The sequence below is a fragment of the Dreissena polymorpha genome, chromosome 7, assembly GCF_020536995.1.
Source record: "Dreissena polymorpha isolate Duluth1 chromosome 7, UMN_Dpol_1.0, whole genome shotgun sequence".
Classification (NCBI taxonomy): domain Eukaryota; kingdom Metazoa; phylum Mollusca; class Bivalvia; order Myida; family Dreissenidae; genus Dreissena; species Dreissena polymorpha.
Window position 1 is genome coordinate 110706474 of NC_068361.1, and position 13850 is coordinate 110720323.

Genomic DNA, 13850 nt, shown 5'->3' on the forward strand with positions numbered 1-13850 from the left:
ATTTATCATAGACCTGTCTTCGCGGGCCGCAAAAATGTCAAAAGTAGCTTTAATCAAAAGCATCCATTGATCCTCCTATGGGCTATTGGACAACCTTTCAAAAAAAGTTCACTTTAAAAAAATCTGTCCAGCCGTTAACTCACAGTCGGTCGAAAACCGAGCAATATTTCGAGTCCGTTGTCAACCCGAATAAATCTTCTACAGACTTTCAAACAATATTTTTGAGTTTTTGCCCCTTAATCGATAGCTCGCGTCCTATTCCTTTAAAACAACGAGGCGTGTCAAATAATGCATGCATATGCAACCACTTACCCCTCAAAACTTATTCCAATACAATCAGAATGATAAGTATTTTTCATTTATTTACATTTATTAAAACATCGTTGTTGTTGTTGATTGGATATTTATGTGCCTGGCTCTGTCAGTGTAATTCACTGCTAAGCCGGGTTCAAGAGCGATGGCTACTTTCGTTTTCAAGTAAATCAAAATTAGACTTGAAACAGTTGTTGCAAAGAAAATATAAACTTTTGGAATTAGTTTTTATGGGTAAGTGGTTGCATATGCATGCATTATTTGACACGCTTCGTTGTTTCAAAGGAATAGGACGCTAGCTATCGATTAAGGGGTAAAAAACTCAAAAATATTGTTTGAAAGTCTGTAGAAGATTTATTCGGGTTGACAAACGGACTCGAAATAGTGCTCGGTTTTCGACCGACTGTGAGTTAACGGCTGGACAGATTTTTTTAAAGTGAACTATTTTTGAAAGGTTGTCCAATTGCCCATAGGAGGATCAAGGGATGCTTTGGATTAAAGCTACTTTTGACATTATTGCGGCCCGCGAAGACAGTTCTATAATAAAGTCTAGTTAATGACCTTGTTATGATTCCAATATCAGAGGGTGGGGATTTTTTTTCATGGCTCTTTGTCAATTTTTTTCTCATTAAACATGATTTTATATATTTATTTGAATATATTGGGCTCCTAAAAATATATATATGAAAAATACTATCCTGGATACGTTACTTCCACCTGTGCACATCCAATGTTGTCATGTAATCATTTAATATAACATGTGATGTGTTGTAACTTGACATGACTATTAACACTGCTAAGAAAACATTTACTTTGAATCAAAATTAGTGTCCCTGGTCAAATGTCCATTGGCTTAATATCTATATGGGTGAAACTTTCACCTGCATCACAGTCATCCTTAATTGGTTGTGTGTTAAGCTATCCCAATTAACTACCAGTCATGGCAGATTTGTTCAAAAGAAGACAAGTATCAATGTTTGAAGAATTGTTATTGCTTTTACAGTCTTGACGCTAACCCCTAGCCCGACAGCCCGGGGCTAGTGATATGTATTAAATTTGGGCTATTAAAGTTTCCAGATTCATATAGTCGGGCTAGTGGGTATTTTAATCTGTTCTATTAAAGCATAAAGATTCAGGCTGCAGTTAGTTGTTCAAAAATGCTAAAGTGAAGACTGCTTGTATATGCTGGTTAGTCTGAGACATTCCAACAAGTAATAACTGTGACAGTTCAAATATTTGCTCATTAAAGTGTGTGTATGTGCAGGAGCTTGTGTGTGTGTTTGGTACAAGCTCATCTCAAAAACTGATTCACTATTTAGTTTTTAACCTAATAGAAGTAAAACCGGACTGTAAAATGAATACTATCATTGTAAAGATTTTGTTGTTGGGATGAAATATTATAAATTGTAATCCCTATGATTAACACAGAAAACATTAACCGAACGCCTATCTGTTGGTGTAGCAGAGCCAAAAGACCTGGAAGTATAGATGGTTAATGGATGATGTTCCTTATGATAGTACTAGTAGGTACCAGTTGGTTTGTCTTTTTGAATACATCTGATAGTATATTTAATTTTTTTCATTAATAAAATGAGTTAAACTAAGTAATCCTGCTCAGTGGTTGAATCTTCAGGAAATGTTAACATAAGCACATAGTTACAATGTATTTGATACATGTATGCCGGTGACCCTCAACTGCAATTTTGGTTACAGACAGGGTAGCCTAAAGTGTAATTATTTTTAAGAGATGAACCCGAGTTGAGGCTTAAACTTACCAACCCATGAATGAGTCAGAGATCAGCACTCTACCGGTTTAACTGGCCGGGGTAAGCTTGGAATCGGGGACTTACTTTTGCTTAATTATGATCTTAAATAATATTATAGTTGTCAACAATAGATTTTTATGTATTTTAAAAGCGCAACAAGTTGGGCTTGCAACAGAAGTAATAAAAATATATAGATTATTATACAATTTACAAATTTAACCATAAAGTAGTCTTATGTTTACTGAAATGTGCAAATACCAATTGGTTTTTATTTCTAAAAATTTAGAAAAATGAGCTAATATAATAAAAAAGTTTATTTTTAATTAGTGGGTGGGTTTAAATTAACTTGCACTCAAACATTATAATAGTCTGGGGTTGTTTTAATTTCTGACATTTCAGCACACAGTACAGTAACATGAGTAAGGTATATGATCTTGTTATTTTTGTCAGTACCGGTAGTTAATTACGGAGCCGTTAATTACAAAGATACTGAACTATTAATGAGCAGATGGTCGTTGAACGTTATAATAAAAATAATGATTGTTTTTATTAGTAATAAATCGGCAATTTATCGCTTTTATTCTATTTATAAAGTCCAAATATCGGATAAGTAAGGTGTCTGCTGTAGAGCGAATACTGTCAGAACCCCCCCCCCCCCCCCCGAACCCTTGATTTGCGAAAACAAAACCATATTTTTCAAAACTAAACATATTTTAATCAATAGATGTAAACAAGAGTTTATTTAAATTTATTGACCTTGGATGAAGTGTCCTCAAATGTGTCAATCGCATCTTGTGAGTGATAGGTGACACGCGTGATTCAATCATCACTGGATAATTCTAGGTAGCAATTAGCTGCTGATAATATTAGCTTGATATACAGCAAAAAACATACCTATGATAGTACATTCGTGTATTTCAATACATTTAAATAAACATGTGTTGTAACGTTTAGTTGTGTTTTAATAGACTGAAAGGAGGTATGATTCTTGAATTTTCGTAAAAATACTCTACATCAATATAATATGTTTGTGAAATTGTAATATCTTCAATACCGTTTACGTAGTTGTTAACAAACAAATGGAAATAATAACTACAAATGAAAAAGTATACGTACTGAGGTACCAGTAAGTCTATTGTAAATACTTGTAATTTAAAGAAATTGAAGAGGTGTGATCACAAAGAAGTCACAGGGGGCCAAAGTACGTTGACTCTGGAAAAGTGACATGCATAACTTAGTGACAAATCTTTAAAAACAGACATAATAATACACACACTAAGTATTGCTAGTGGGACTTTTTATTTCTTATATTTCTCATATTAAGGATACATATGTTACAGTATTCATTGGGTTGAATTCCTAGATTTTGTTTTCGATCCCTGTGAGCATTGTTATCAATCTTTTACATATTCTCAATGACTTACTTTCACAATATTATTATACGGGACACTTGCAATAATCAAACTCTCAGCTATATGACAACCAGGGTCGGTAAACGAATGTACTCATAAAAGCTCCAATCATAAAAGAAGAACAAGGCAGAGTTAACAGGTATTTCAGAAAAAAACTCCGCGGAAATCACCGTACAAATCATATGCCAAAATACCGCAAGTTGTTCCACAATTAATGAAACTAAGGCAATCGAAGGCGCATAACTGCATGTAACAATGTATCATATTTGTCAGTTGCAAACATGCACTCATCCTCTTCTGAATGCATATGACAGCAAAACAGGAAACCGTTTCATCTATCACAACCGCATACTTTGCACGCTTATTGTTCATTTTGAATTCGTATCAACACCGACATTCGAAAACTTTTATTAGAATTTCTTAACAAATGAATTCGCGTTGGATATGCTATTGCTTTTATATAATGGGTTCAGCGTTGCAAATTGCGATTCAGTACAATCTGGCATCTGCACTTTATCAATAGTGAAAAAAGCGTTACATTAAAAACTTCTTCAATCGTGATTATCGTACAAAGAAATTCTCTGCATCGCCCTATATTTTTGCAAAACAAGCATCCATTGATAAATATGTTCACACATGCACGCATGCAATTAATAATGTGACCTGCACGCATGCAATTAATAATGCGAAACTCATTTAACTTCACTTCAAAGACGAACGTGTCCTGAGACTGAAACAATGAGTGTGTAATGGGAAAATGCCAATAATCATACCATCAGTGTCTTTATTTACCATCCTAGATACATCTTGTTTGTGTTCTGTATCAGTGTTGATTCCTAAAATTGAATGTCATAAACGAAGTCAAAAAATAAAATATATGATCGTTATATATATATATATATATATATATATATATATATATATATATATATATATATATATATATATATATATATATATATATATAACTCTAAGCTCTAAAAGCCCTTATTGTCACATACACTAATACTCATGTCTAAAATACCCCAATAATACTAGTTTAAGATAAACCCAACTTGGACATCAAAACTGAGACCTGAAACGGCTGCCATCTTGAAAAAAATCGACGCCATCTTCTATCTTCGGGTGGATAAAAGGTTTTATTAAAAACGCACATCAAACTTAGTTTTTATACCAAATTGCATGTTTCCTTACTGTTTTTCTAAATTATTATGCATACTTATGAAAGCTGCCCAACTTGTTCACATGAACTGAGACCAGAAATGGCGGCCATCTTGTTACTGGACGCCATCTTGAATTTTTGACTATCTATCAAAAGTGTGTATCAAACTTAGTGTTTATACCAAATGTCATGCTAAATTGAAGATTTGCACAATTTTACGCACAGTTGCTTAAGATATACCCAACATGGCTGTATAGATTGAATCGGAAATAGCGGCCATCTTGAAAATGGCCGCCATTTTGAATTTTTGTGTGGCTAACGATTTCTATACATAGTGCATATCAAACTGAGAGTTCATGCAAAATTTCATGCTTGCTCACAGATTTGCAAGATTTTTATGCTAATTCTCCTAGCTAGAGAGAGAGGTGAATTTTGTTTCATTTTTGACCACATGCTAACGGATTTCTTTAAAAGTAAGCAGCTAGGAAGGTAGGGATTACGTTCACAACGTCCTTCTTACTAAGGCTCTCAAAGAACACACGCAATACTGCTTAACTAAATAGGTAAAATATAAAGAATAGGGAAATACTTAAACTCCGCTTTTAACCGACATGTATACAGTACCTCAGCCGATGGATGAGCCACAGATGTTGCGTTAGTCGATTGAACGGTGTGGTATCAGGGTCAGTTCGCGGTCAAAAAAGGATCGACGCGCGAGAATCTACCACGAAATATCGCCCCTGAGTAGGAAGCCCAAAAGGCGATGTATCGTGGTTTATATCGAGTTTCGCTTCGTGTATCGCGCAAAACATCTAGTGTCGCTTCGTTTATCGCGCCAAAAATTTTTTAAGCGCGATACATGAAGCGACACGCGATATTTGTACTGTTCAAATATCGCTGTAATAAAATCGCCTGTCAACTCTCGCGTTTTCAAAAATCATGGGAGACAAAAAAAGGGGATAATGCAGCAATATTGTTAACAAATTGTTAAACATAACTGTAACACGGTTTAAAGAACGCGAGAGTCGACAAGCGACAAGCGTGTCGCTTCGTGTATCGCGCTAAATATCGTGTGTCGCTTTGTATGTCGCTCAAAATATCGCGTATCGCTTCGTGTGTCGTGTGTCGCGGTCTTAAATTAGACCATGATACACGAGATTCGAATAATATGGGCGATATTTAAATAATAAAATATCGTGTATCGCTTCGTGTGTCGCGCAAAATATCGTGTGTCGCTTCGTGTTTCGTGTGTCGCCTTTTGAACACGAGACACGATATTTTGCGCGATACTCAAAGCGACACACGATATTATGCGCAATACACGAAGCGAAGCACAATATTTTGTGCGATACACGAAGCGACACCCGATATTTACCACGATATAACGCCTTTTGGGCTACCTACACAAGGGCGATATTTCATGGTACATTCTCGCGCGTCGCTTCGTGTATCGCGCAAATATCGTGTGTCGCTTCGTGTGTCGCACAAAATATCGTGTATCGCTTCGTGTGTTTCGTGTCGCCCTTGATGAAATAAGGGCGAGATTAAAGATGGCACTATCCGGACTCCGTAGTACATACATCAACTTTCGATTGCTTTCAAAGCCGTTCGATGCCTGATGCTTTTTCTTCTTTAATGGTTTGCGAAGATGTGTAAACTTGAAATATTTTTGTGGTAAATACATAATTATCAAGCTCATAATTATCAATAAAATCAAATATTAACACGAATATAATCGTTAAACGAATGTTTTTTTTATATTAATATTCATTAAATTATTTTTCAATGTATTGAATTATTGTGAACATAAACCATGATAATCTCAACGTGTTTCTATACGCGATTAAATGGATTATATCACCTTTTGCCAAACATTGGGCGGGGTCTAAACTGTGTTAGTGTGCTTGACGTAACTCGTCAACGAGTCTATTTGCTGGCGCATGGAGACAACGTCCTGCTCGTGACGTCAATTTGTTATTAACGATGATTAAAACTAACATTGATATTTGATTTCGTAAAAGTATGTTCAGTTTAAAATATTGATGAGGGCGATTTAGCATTTCAAAACCAGGTATAATGCGCAAATATTTACCGCTTGTAACAACAAAGTGGTAAACGGTGTTCAATGCTCAGTTACGTTTTATATAGTAGAATAGCAGAGGGGTAAATACGTGATAGTCAAGATGAAGACATCTATACCGAGACAGTTATTTTTGGCCGTTTTATACAAGTTATTTCTTCTGTTTATTTTTTAAATGACGCTCACTTTCCAGCAATATCAGTTAAAAGGTGATTAGCGTTTATTTCGTATTTAAATCCGCTTTATATCTCGACTTTACTCCCCGCAAATTTTCTTAGTGGAGCCCTAATTAGGTCATCCCGCTAAGAAATTTCGCACCGAGTAAAGTCGAGATATAGAGCGAATATTACTATGGAATAAAAGCCAGTTACTTTTTTCCTAATATGGCTGGAAAGTGAGCGGAATAAAAAAAAAAGTAATAAAGGGTATAAAACGACGACGAAAAATACCTGCCTCGGCATGGACGTCGCCTTCTTGTTTGACACGTGATTACCCACTCTGGAATAGGTAAAACCGGTAAATCGATGTACTTGCACATAGCATGAATCACAAAGTTTTACCGTTATAACTGAAAGTTTTCGACCACGTATAAAAAATATTTAAATAAAAAAGGAAAACAAAACTGTGTGTCCGAGTTAAAGAAATTTATTTTAGCAAAAAGGAATATTTTGAAAATTAAGAGTGTCCGAAAACTTAGAGTAATAAAGGTAGTTCCCTTACGCTTAAAACTGATTTGCGAGTTTCGAAAGAGTCGAGTTTCGACAGTCTTGAAACTATATTCGATTCGTGCAACAAATGTAGAGTCCGCCATGTTTGTTTCAGTCTATTCGAGGATGACGTTTTCTAAGAAGCTGATCGGTGTTTGCCTTCTCCTGTGTGTGTTTCCGAAAGGAGCGGGAGGTAAGCTGCTGCCTTAATGAACTGACAACAGCTTTGATCCTAATGGTTATTGTTTTATTGTAAATCTAAAAGGGACTTTTTCACAGATTTTCGTAATTAAAACAATGCCATTAAAATAATGGAGAGTACGTCGTTTCCCTTTTCCTAGTTCATGATTCCTTATTTAAGCGTTACATATTTGATATAGGTTTTTTTTACAGAAAAACATTGCAAATATTTATCAAGTAAATCAAAACAAAATAACTCTAATACATTTACTATATATACCGGTAGTACGTTACATGTTCAGGTTTTTCTTCGCGCTTGCATATGAATTTTTATTTAAACCGGACCGGCATGTTCTACTTCGAATACTAGCTTCACATAAACAAAACCTGAAGCATATAAAAATATGTTACATTTATATGATGTAAAAGAGTAATCTAGTACATTGAAATATGTTTGTTTTTATTTAGAGTCCAGTTCCTTTTTTCGCGGCTGAATGAGGAAAACAGAACCAGTTCCTTATTCCTTATTAAGGCCGAATAAGGAACGGGCATTTCCTTATTAAAATATCAATGGAATTGATTCAAAGTTAGCCAAATATAAATGAACATATTATATATAAAGGTTGTATATTTAAAATACTAATTGCAATATATTTCTATTAGTTTTATGTAATGATACTCCAGTTCCTTATTCAGTTTGACTAAGGAATATGGAACTGGTGCACTGTTTCTGCTTAAATACATATATTTGCATTGCTTTTTATTTAAATATAATTACTAACTTACGTAATTGATTGTTGTTTTGTGTATTTTCAAGTGTTTTTTACACGTTTTGATGAAAATGCACAAGAAGACATATACAATGTATTAAGTGCATTAAATGCGTATTTAATACGCGTTAAATACAGTACTTAGACCAATTGGTTTAATGTCCATTTAATGCGCATTAGATACACTTTTGTGAGAGGAGCTTATATTGCAATCTTTTAGTAATATGTGCATCACTATTCATGTTCTATTGTATGTATTTTATAACATATATACATGCAATTCTTCAACTTGTGTAAGTTTTTTTCTCAAATAATTTCATCTTTCAAAAGTATTGTAGACGATTACAAATAATACGAATAAGACATTTAAATCAATGGTTAACCTATTATTTCATCACAAATAAGTTTTTTTAACTCACAATATCTTGACAATAACCATTATTAGATCGAATAGATCTCGCGTTCAAAACTGAGTTGCCAGGTCAAATCTTACAAAAGTGTTGTTACCACTTTTAAATCCACATCTACAACTAAATCATGATGAAACATGGTCAGAATATCTATCTTGAATGGTTATGTTTGTAACGGTGTCACATGCGTCCATGTTTTCTTTTCTTCAAAATTTCAAATCATAGAATGCATTACTCCTCGAAGACGCTTGATTGGAATGCGTGTTATGACAATATAAGGTAAATTTAGGCAACACGACCGTTTAATGAGCATGCGAAAACTAGGTCACTAGGTCAACCATTAGAAAAACATCGTTACCACTCAAGATGTCAATGTATGATTGAATCTCCATGAAACTTAGCTATAATGATTATCTTCAAAATATGTTGGCCAAATTTAAATCTTTAAAACGTATAAAAAAACAAGACCACCCAGCCATATAAAAAAGCTCACTAAAGAAGCCACACCTAATCTTGCTAGAACATATATATCGATGCCATGCTTGAGATTAGATCAATCACGGTCAACAACTAGGTCATCGGGTCAAGTCTCTGACAACTGGTGTACCTTGAACTCAGGTGAGCGTTTAGGGTCATCATGAACTTCTTTTTTCTTTTAAGGGGGGCCCATTTGTACCGTCTCTTGTATCGCGGCCGTCGGTGTTGGTGGTCTACTCCTCGGTACAGCTATACTGCCTTTGCTGGGGTTCACTTCAACAGGCATCGCAGCCGGATCTTGGGCCGCCGGCTGGATGGCTTCCTTTGGAGGCGCGGTGCCAGCCGGAAGTCTCTTTGCTGCACTCCAATCAGCCGGCGCTACCGCGTCGTTCTCCCTCAGCACTTACGGTGGCCTGATGGGCTTTTGTACTGCTCTGTGTTTACCTTTACCATAGTAACATTTATATTGTAGTGTATATTCGATAATTCTCATTAAGTGAATAAGAGATTTGTATGGCATATTTATATGCTTAAAATACAGCGGCTATCGCTTTTAAACTAAATCACTGTTCTCTGCTTAAAAGAAAAAAATACGATTACTATTAATTGCTTTTGTTAAATTATGTTGGGTTGTTAATGTGTTTCTCCAAATAAAATAAGGCTCGTGTGTGGGTGTTTTATTTCTACTTGTTTATATTAGTAAAAATGATACATGTAGTTGTAATTAAATTCCACACCTGCAATCCGCTCACATCGATCGAATACTTTATTCTCAATATAGTCTAGTCATTAAGCGCCACACATAGACTGTTAATCTTGACACTTACTTTGAACCACGATTGCATACAGACAGACAGACAGACAGACAGACAGACAGACAGACAGACAGACAGACAGACAGACAGACAGACAGACAGAATAGTTTATTTACGTCTCACTTTTGTACATAAAACACAATAAAACAGTTCAAAATCATTATATATATATGTGTACAAAACCACTCTAAAAGAGTAACGAGAGACGGTAGTTCTAAAAATTCTAAAAATGTTCAACGATTATATACAACATAGAATCTTTCATATCTGTTAGAAATATAAAGAAAGTTTCTTAAGGAAATTCGATTTAAAATGATTAGTGTTTTTAAAATAAATAAAAAAATACAACTGTTAGAAATATAAAAAAGATCCTGATGAAATTCGGTTTAAAATTATTAGTTTTCTTAAAATAAATAAAAATATATATCATCAAACAATACAGTAAGAGAAAATTATGTAGTACAATTTATATTATTATTTGATACGAAATTGACTATGCGCACACATTAAGTGGATTATATATACATGTGGTTGCGTCGCTTCATTAAAATGTCATGACAGGCTCTGGCACTGGGTTTAATGATGCGGTCATCTGACAGCAAGAAGTTCATTTTCTCTCTTGGGTTTAATGTGTTGAAATGTTGGTTTACCAGAAGAGCACTTTCTGTTAAATTGGATCTTATATTTTCATATAGCGGACATATCATTAGGGCATGTTCTTCACTTTCGACATACGTCTTACAGGTAAAACAATATCGTTCATTTTCTGGTACACCTTCATACCGTCCTGTTTCTATACGAAGAGGTGCAACGCCACAGCGGAATTTTGCCAATGCACTACGTTGTGCTCGACTTATCGTTGAACACTTGACGTATGGCTCTACAGTGAATTCTGTTTAAAACTGCCTATAGTTCCGAAGTTTATTAACCCCATTTGCGCGTATTTGACCATGTTCTCCATTAACAGTGACTTCCCATTTAAGCTTAAATTCGTTCAACATGGCTTGTTGATAGCTATTAATTATCGACGTTTGTTGAGCTTTGCTGTATGTGTGTCCATGGCTGAGAGCGGCATTTTGGAGTTTGGTATTGACTGATAAGATTATCGTTTTGCTCCAGTTTTTTCGTCGTGCGCCCTGTCAAGTTAAGTAGTAAAAACACTGTTTATTAAGTATGTTACATGTGTTGCTGTTGTCGGTCTTTATTGCCAAGCGACGTTGTACCGTAATAACACATACATAAATCAACTCAATGATAAGTTCTTTGCTCTTTATTTAGCTGTTAACATGATGTTTCCAGGTACATATACTTCTTTAAATTAGTTGTTTATGCAATATTTCCAAGTCCATGTAATTCTTCAAGTACCTAATAACGTTACCAAGACATGGCAAAATCCGCCCAAATCCATCCGGATAGGACGCCCCCCCCCCCCCCCCCCCCCCCCCCCTGTGATAACCTGAAGATAATCTTCAAGCGTCTCTCATATGGATTAAATTCAATCAATTAATAATCAATAAATCAATTAACAATCTTGTCATGATCTATAATTAAAACGGACTGAGCCCATATGCAAGCGCGCATCTACTGTCAACAAAGTGATAAGTCTCCGGCCACACTGACGGAAATATAGGGCATGCATTATTATGATACCATATGTATACATGGGTTATGTGACAATGTGTAGGAAATCAACGACTAATAAACCAGAGCCTGGGTAGCCCCTACGCTATTTGTTTATATCAATTATATCTATGGGCCGTGCTCTGTGAAAAAGGGGTTTAATGCTTGTGCGTACGTGTCGTCCCAGATTAGCCTGTGCAGCCCACACTTTCAGCTTTTATGATATTTTTCGATTAAAGATAGTCTCTTCTTAGCAAAAATGCAGTTTAGGCGGAAAGTGTCGTCCCTAATTAGCCTGTGCGGACTGCAATCTAATCTGGGACGACGCGTACGCACACGCATTAAATCCCCTTTTCACAGAGCACGGCCCATATTTATTACACGATCATACATGTCATATATCAACGCAGTGCAATTTAATTATGTTTACTGTTTTTAAATCAAGCTTTAATTTTTCTGTCAAATGAAAGATATTACTCGGTTAGGTAAAGGGTAGACATGAAATTAAAAGTCAAGATGTACATATGTGCTGAAAAAGTTAGTCATATCAAGTAATTAAAAAAATGCGTCATACTTATCTTTTTTGTTTTATTTCATTTTATTATGCAATTACAAGGTAAAAACATGAACATGTAATTACAATATCTCTTATTCATGTTTTACATACACCGATGGTACTATATTTAATAAACAAAAACGACTATGAAAGCTAAGTTTTTTTTATTTTTGGCTACAATGTCTTGAATTTGGCTCCAACTTTTTTCAATTTGGCACAAGTGTTGGCGCAAACAAATTTTGATCCAGAGAGAACCCTGAATGAGGATATGGTTTAATTAAGTGTATATGTGCGCATGCGATAATTAAACGGTGCGCGCATGATGGCTATGACGTGTTAAGACACATGTTCGTCAATGAAAAAATAACGCAGGTTTGGTAATAGCGCCATTTCATAGCGTTGTCTCATACGAAAACGACATGAAAAAAAATCTTCACAATGGCAACCTATGTAAAAGACCGAGCCAGTCCAATTGAGATTTTTCTAATCGGCATACCTCGCTGATTATCATCGATACAGGCATAGGAAGCTCAGCTATAAATAGGATAGCATATTCTGGGGAAAAGATTTAATAATAGTTTGAAAACGTTATTTTAAATCAGTTATATTCAATCCATTATATGTTTATAGATCAATGAAACAAATGCATTTTTTTTTTATTGTATTTTACATTGGTCGTGATTCAGTAAATAAATTGGAAATTAAAACGTGTATAATTAACTTTCATCGCGATCATGAGTGTAAAGAAAACGAATTATTTCGAAAAACCTGCCATTTGTAAACGTTGTAGGGACTATGGTATATAAACAGCATAATAGCCGTATGACATCTGTGAAACTCGTTTTTCTGCGTGCTTTCTCATTTTGCATATTTAATAAACTTTTCAAACAGAAATAACAGAGTCACATCAGTGCACATACTATGTTTGATAATTCATTCGTTTGTTGGATATTGTTTGCTGTTTTAAACACATATTAGGTCTTATCGCGGAGATTTAGTTAACCTTACCATGCGTTCATGGGCGAACTCACGTATTCAAGTGCTATTACGACTATGTGCTCATACCTACTTTCGGGAATCATCAAGAAATTATTGCCGTACTTAACGAACAAACATGCCTAAGCTTATTGAATTAGAGAAAAAACAATAATCAAAAGAGGAAATTTACATGTTCATGCACACGGGTATGCGAAATCACGTCCGTACACATATCATTATTAATTCATGAAAGGAAACAATGAAATATAAAGTTTGGTATGATATACATGTGAAATTAAACAGCATGGTGTAATTAAAGAGCATGTCAAGTTTTGATTTTATATGCTGAAACGCAATGTTATAATCCATAATCGTTTTACTGTAGCAGAACGTTTGATTTAAGATAAGTGGTACAGAAAATACACGTCGAGTATCTTTTTAAAGATATGTCTTGTTATATTTGATCGAGAATGTAATCCGCCTCCCAGTTTCGCTGAATGGATCAAGTTCCCCACGGGTACTTCTTCCCAGTATCCCCAATTTTTTTTTCGTACCCTACATTTTTCGTTCCAATTTTTTTCGTACCCATTTTTTTCGTTCCCAAA

At 35.0% G+C, this 13850-nt stretch overlaps 1 protein-coding gene across 2 annotated transcripts; it reads left to right on the forward strand.

The window, feature by feature from the left end:
* Positions 1-425: 425 nt before the first annotated feature.
* Positions 426-9943, forward strand: LOC127838798 (interferon alpha-inducible protein 6-like). Of its 2 annotated transcripts, none has more exons than XM_052366796.1 (3): positions 426-546; positions 7555-7632; positions 9460-9943. In XM_052366796.1, exons 1-3 carry the CDS (start codon positions 543-545, stop codon positions 9729-9731), a joined length of 354 nt encoding a protein of 117 aa, XP_052222756.1. In that variant the 5' UTR covers positions 426-542; the 3' UTR covers positions 9732-9943. The 2 variants fall into 2 exon arrangements, with proteins under 2 accessions (XP_052222756.1, XP_052222757.1); XM_052366797.1 differs by lacking the exon at positions 426-546 and adding an exon at positions 6568-6723.
* Positions 9944-13850: the final 3907 nt, after the last annotated feature.